Source organism: Hibiscus syriacus, unplaced genomic scaffold (assembly GCF_006381635.1).
Source record: "Hibiscus syriacus cultivar Baekdansim isolate YM2019G1 unplaced genomic scaffold, ASM638163v2 tig00110450_pilon, whole genome shotgun sequence".
Lineage (NCBI taxonomy): Eukaryota > Viridiplantae > Streptophyta > Magnoliopsida > Malvales > Malvaceae > Hibiscus > Hibiscus syriacus.
In genome coordinates, this window is record NW_024062743.1 from 8,697,558 (window position 1) to 8,704,221 (window position 6,664).

The window sequence follows — 6,664 nt, forward strand, 5'->3', positions numbered from 1 at the left end:
TTTTCACTTGTAATCAAACATTTTATTGAGAGTAAAAAATTGTGTGTTAAAGATTTTGTGTTGAAATGGGCTCAAGAGAAGAAATGTTACGTCTTGGTGATGTTTATATTTCGTCGATCCAATTGACAGCGGTAAGTTTAATTTGTTTTATTTCATTTTAGTTTTGACAAAATTATATTATTATTATTATGTAATTGTATTAAATAATTTATTTTCAAATTGTAACGAGAAGAACAAGCTATTCGTCCTCGAGGAATGACGAAAATCCGAATTATATGAAGCGAAGTTTCTTCGCGGATTTAAGGTGATGCCGACATTGATATCGGCGTTGATTGAGCATTGGAGGCCTGAAACACATACGTTTCATTTACCTTGTGGTGAGGTGACGATAACTTTAGAAGATGTCGTGTATCAACTTGGCGTTCCGATTAATGGTATGCCATTGGTGCTTTGCAACACTTATAAGGTAAATGTTCTTATTTTAAATTTATTGGGAAATAAGGCTCCATCCGATGTCATTGATAGGTTACAAGTACAGATGACGTGGTTGGAAAGCGAATTTAGAGTAGATGAACAATCAACGGAGCAAGAGGTAATATATGCAGCTCGAGCATATCTTATGACGTTGATTGGAGGGATCTTGTTACCGGATAAATCGGGCAATTTGGTGCATACCCAATATCTTTCGGTAATGGAGGATTTCGCTGTATGTCGCCAATATAGTTGGGGTTTTGCAATTTTGCCATTTTTGTATCGTGAACTATGTAAGACGAATGTAGTCGTTAGAGGAAAAAAAGCGGATGTAGCAGCTTGTTTAGTTTTGCTCCAATCATGGGCGTGGTATCGTCTCCCGTTTATGATGCCTATTACATCCGCTCTTATAGAGTTTCATCTCACCGCAAGGTAAATTCATATATTTAAAGTTTTGATATTTTATCATATTTATTTAAATATTTTGAAAATGACAATAAATAACGTAATTGTTTTAGATGGCGACACCGAATAATCGATACAAAGTTGTCGGGTGCAACCAAAGTAGATATTCGGATGAGGATTGATATCGCTGGTAGACATGCAGTAAATTTTCGTATTTTTTGCATTAACTTTCAAATTGTAATATTAGTTGTTTAATTATACAAACATAATACTCTTGACAGTTTAATTTGATGCCTTATTATGAGTCGGATATCCAACGGTGTCTACCGCCAATGTTCTTTGAAGGAGCGAAGACATGGAGTGCCATAACACCATTGCTCCATTTCGCAATTGTTGAGATCCATGTCGGGGATAGAGTTTTGCGACAATTTGGGTTTCCCCAACCGATAGAAATGTCAATATATGACATTGACGATTGTATAAAGTATGAAGATACTAATTTTTTATCCATTTTTTTATTGTTAATATTATTATTATTTTATTATTATTTATTATTATTATTATTATTAAAATTATTATTATTACAAACAGGCCAAAATCGAGGCCCAATTACAGTTCCAGACCCAATTCAGATGGCCCAACAGTGACCCAACTTGAACTAGCCCAACAGAGCCCAAATGTGTAACCCTAGACTCAGTTAGGGTTTACATATCATCATCCAGCCGCCTCAACTTGCTGCCGTTGGATCTAGTTTTGATCCAACGACCCAGATGATCCCAACAAGGAAACCCTAGGGTATCATAACCCTAGGGCCACGTCCCAGCCGCCGCTGCTTCTAGAAGACCCCATCTGCCACCTCCAAATACTTCCAGCCGCCTTGCCGATGCTGCTGTGCCACGCCTCAAGCCTCACTGCTTTTCAGAAGGCCAGCTGCCCCTCCATACAACAGGCTCTATGGTGAGTCACCACCATAGCTATGGTGACTCACCTAGGGTCGCCATTTGGTACCAGTCTGAAGCCATCACCGATGGTGGCTATAAAAACCACCATCCCCTGCAAAGAAAAAAGGAAGAATAGGGGAGACAACAAAAGAGAACAGAGAAGCAACGAGAACACAGCAACTAACAACAAACATCAACAATCGAAAATAAAAACAGAGAATAGAAGAACTTACCCCCGAGATACCAAACGTCACCGGAAACTTTTGTAAACCGAGGTAAACCTTCGGTTTTTGTTTAGATCTACGTCTATTGAAAGAGTTTTAGGAGAAAGAAACTAGATTTGGGTTTAGGGGAAACAGAGGATCGATTTAGGCTATTTTTCCAAACTCCGGCCACCGTGAACAGTGGCCGGCGGCAGGAATCGGAGCCGGAGCATGGTGGTCGTCCGGTGGCCTTATCCCTCCGGTGAGGGAATTTGTAGAGAGAAGGCAGAGCTTCTATCTCTTTTGAGAGAGAAGCAGAACAAGGAAATGAGGGAGACCGACCATTTTAGGCCAGTTTTTGGGCTTAAAAACCCCTCCCCGAATGACGTCGTTTTGGGGGAGGGGTCTGTGTGTAATTTGGTAAAGTGTAAAACCCTTTCCGCAACCCTTCTAAGTTTGTAATGTTCTCAATTTAGTCACTGAAATCAATTTTAATATGTTTTAATACAATCTTCTAACTTTATTAATTTATAATTTAGTCCATGCCAGTATTTATATATTTTAGGATAAATACTTTATTTAGTCCCTGGTAATTTTAATTACTTTTATTTTGATCCCTAATTATTAATTAGGTCAAACTACACTATTAATACATATATTTTTTAATAATTCGAATTAGGTCTGCGAATTTTAATATTTTACATTTAATAACTGATGTTTTATATAATTTTATTTTAGTCCCTAAATTAATAAATTGATAAAATATCATATCTAATCCCTGTAGTTTTAAATAATTAATTATAAATTAGGTATTTAATTTTATTAGATTATAATTTAGTCCCTAAGATTAATATTTTCATTTATTTTACAAGCTTTATTTACTTTTTACATTTTAATACTATGTTTTAATTTTATTAATCATATTTTACTTTCATATATTTATGATTATATATATTTATCATTAGTATTACTATTATTATTTATTATTTATGTCAATATATATATATATATATATAAATAAATAATATTTATCTAAGTCTTATAATTATATATAAATAATATTTATTTATTTTATGAAAATCCTATTTATAAATTTAATATATTATTTTTAAATCATTTCAATCATATTTTAATATATATTTATTAATATTAAGAAATGACAGTCTTAAAGCAACTGGATGTCCATTTTCTGATATTTTTAAATAAAAAATAAATATTTTAATATATAAATCTGTTTTTATATTATTTTCTATTAAAATTTATTTATTTTTTAATATTAAGAAAGGAGCTGTCTTAAAGCACCTAGAAACTCTTTTTTGATATTTCTAAATAAATAAATATCTTGTTTAATAAAATATATATATTTAATATATTATATTAAAATTATATTAATAAACTTAACAGAATTATGAATTAAATATATTTTTGAACTTTTAAATTTCCAATAATAGAGACAATTTATAATTAATAAGTACCAATTTTGGGCGCTGTAGGGGTGCTATTCCTTCCCTAAACGTAACCAACCACGAATCCCTTTTTATTTCTAAAAAGAACGAATTTTTGGTTAAACGCAGATCAATTTATCTTTTAACTGATGTTTTCTTAAAAAAAACTCTTTTAAAAGGTAATTTTTAGGTATTCGACCTACCTGACCCAAAAGGCCGATGACGACTCCCAAAATATTTTTTTAATTATTTTTTATCCACATTATTTTTCCCGCCAAGTAAAAAATTCGTGCCCGGCGAAAACTGGTTACGACAGCTTGGCGACTCCGCTGGGAACTGTCAAACTTTAAAATCAATTATAAATTGTCTCTATTAATTAAAAATTAAAAATTCATATATTTAATTTTTAATTCTTTCTTTTCAAAATTTTTATATATACTTATTATTTTCATAATATTTATATGTATATTACTTTATTAATGTTTCATTTTATTTTCAAGTATTTTAGTTCATTATTTATTTTACTATCAGAGGTGAACATTTCTCCTCAAACACAACACATGCATAACATAAGTTTTTTAATCAAGCTTGTCCCTTTTAAGTGGGGGTGAAAGCGACGTCTTCGTGAGAATTTATTCTTCGTGTCAGACATAGCAAGTAGCTTTCGGGGTTCATATGCTCTATGTCTTCGTGAGAATTTAATCTCCGTGTCAGACATAGAGAAGTGTGTCCCCTCGAATTGAACTAGATCCACTTTAGTCTGTGATGGACTAGGATTGAGGGTTGGCAGCTCAAGGGGGCACCAACAAGGATAATTCGAGTACCTTTACTCCTAGAACTGAAACCCTGCATATAATAAACCATAGAAATTCTCTTGATCTAAGACAGTATTGAACCTCTGTCCGTAGATATACACAAAGGAGAAATAAGGTCTAGCTTTTAATTTATTCATTTTTTTAATAAATGCCTGCAAACTAGCAATGATGCGGTTAGGTTAATTTTTCTAAACAAAGCATGGAACTAGAAAGCATGAGGTTAGGATTTATACCTTGATAAATAGAATTTTTCTTTCCATTAATTGGTACTAATTATTCTATTTTTGTTTTCTTATTTTTCCATGCATGTTACATTGCTCTAATTTGTTTATATTCTTTTGTATGCATTACATAATCATGGCATAATCAAAAGGTGTTGACTTGAAAGACTGTTCATCAAATTGGAAAGAAATCGTAAATGGATAAAAAGTTTTATGATCAAACAAAATATGATGTGGCTAAGGAAAGACATCCTGAAGAAACTATGAGGATCGATGGAAGTTCTGTACATAGAGAACCGGTTATATTAATACCAAAAGTATTACACAAAGATCCTACCAGATTGATACCAAAAGCAGTCTATGGTAAGAACATCAGTCAGGGCATTCAGAGCAATGGAGGTTTTTATGAAGCTCAAGCATGTTATTTGAAGTACTTGAACGACCAAAACAAGAAATTGAGCACAGAAATGAAAACCATGCATGAAGATTTTCAGAAGATCAGTCAAGCCTTTCAAAATGCTGGCCTAGGAAGTACCCCAAAAGAGTGGATAACAGGGGTCACCAAGCTGAAAAAGAACTGCAACTTATATGAAGACCTTGTTCAAGAACTTCTTGAACACAAAGGTTCTCTTACAAGGGAAAATGAGCAACTCTGAGAACTGATACAGAAGATGAAGAAAAAAATGTCACGGAAGAAGTTGCAGTCCAAACAAGAAATATGGCCCATAAGCTGACAAACTAACTTGGCTTTAGAGAAGAAAATGGGAAAGTATTCCCATATATGTAAAGTTTTGTTGAAGTTAGGAATAAAAATTGTCCCCTACCTGTAAAAGTTTTGTTTGATGCACAGAAACTTTTGTGTTCAATGAAATCTGTTCTAAGATGATCACTCTTGAGTAACACCTTTTCATACATACATTTGCATTTTACATCTTTGCATTTTCATTTTGCATTTGTTGTTTGCTTTTGTAGCGCACAATTTGCATTCTTATTTTTGCATCGTTGTATTTGCATTTGCATCGTTGCTTAGTTACATCTATATTTTGAAACTTACATCATGCATTAAAACATTCATTCATTAAAACAAGGATTTCAACCAAAGTGATATTGGTTCTTCCTTGTAGCAAGAACACTTAGCACGACACAAGAAAAATGACTAAAGAAACTGAGGATAGGCTAGCCAAATTTGAGATAAAGCAAAAAAGAGAGGCATGAAGAATTGAGTAGCAAGTTGGTACAAATTGAAGCTAATATCGCAAATTCTCATACCAATCTACTGGACAATATGAAAGAAATGATTGGGAAGCACCAGACCACTAGAAAGAGTCTTGTTGAAAACCCCACAAATCCTCTGGGTGTTACCCCTGTTCACATTCCTGAGCAAACCTCTGTACATCAGGAAATTCAATCACCGATTCATTTCACTGTTAAGAACTCACTATATCAGGCTTGAGTATTGTTTGTCCTACTACTTCTGGATTAAAGCCAAATGAATTTTGTACTGCTTCTAAAGAGATGATTGAGTCATTTTATGGGTTGGATGCCAAAGAGCTAAGTTTGGTCCCCGACCTAGTTCTCCCACCAAATTTCAAAGTTCCAGATTTTGAGAAGTATAATTGGACCACATGCCCTTCATATCATATCACTATGTACTGTCGTTGTATGAATGGCTATATGGAGAATAAAAAGTTATTGATCCACTATTTCCAAGACAGTTTATCTGGGTCTGCATCCAAATTGTATAATCAGCTAAAACGTACTCAAATACGTTCTTGGAGGGACTTAGCTCAAGCCTTTTTGGGTCAATACAAGCACATGGCTGATATGGCCCCTGATCGAACAATGTTGCAAAACATGAATATAAAGTGCAATGAAAGTTTTCGACAGTATTCACAACGATGGAGTGGCGCCGCTTTTCAAGTGCATCCACCATTGACTGAAAGGGAGTTCACTACTTTGTTCATCAGTACATTAAAATTTCCCTATATTAATCACATGATAGGGGCTGCCATTAATAATTTCTCTGACATCATCATGATTGGAGAAATGATCGAAATAGCTATCAAGAATGGCAAGATAAGTGGCTCTGACGATACTGACGTCGAGAAAGAAGCTGAGGTTAATATAACGAGGTCTTATTCAGTTAAACATGGTGCCAAACCT

The 6,664-nt window shown here is 33.7% G+C and overlaps 1 protein-coding gene across 1 annotated transcript; it reads left to right on the plus strand.

Annotated features, from left to right (window-relative positions):
- Positions 1-307: 307 nt before the first annotated feature.
- Positions 308-2,286, plus strand: LOC120126202 (protein MAINTENANCE OF MERISTEMS-like). Its single transcript, XM_039144459.1, has 4 exons — positions 308-903; positions 990-1,077; positions 1,687-1,833; positions 2,134-2,286. The coding sequence occupies exons 1-4, from the start codon at positions 308-310 to the stop codon at positions 2,284-2,286; spliced, it is 984 nt and encodes a 327-aa protein (XP_039000390.1).
- Positions 2,287-6,664: the final 4,378 nt, after the last annotated feature.

What these genes read in the sequence shown, in the direction of transcription:
- LOC120126202 (XM_039144459.1), top strand. Translation starts at nt 308, where the DNA reads ATGCCGACATTGATATCGGCGTTGATTGAGCATTGGAGGCCTGAAACA. An exon ending in GAGTTTCATCTCACCGCAAG is followed by an intron (nt 904 to 989) that starts GTAAATTCATAT and finishes TAATTGTTTTAG; the next exon opens with ATGGCGACACCGAATAATCG. An exon ending in ATATCGCTGGTAGACATGCA is followed by an intron (nt 1,078 to 1,686) that starts GTAAATTTTCGT and finishes TCATAACCCTAG; the next exon opens with GGCCACGTCCCAGCCGCCGC.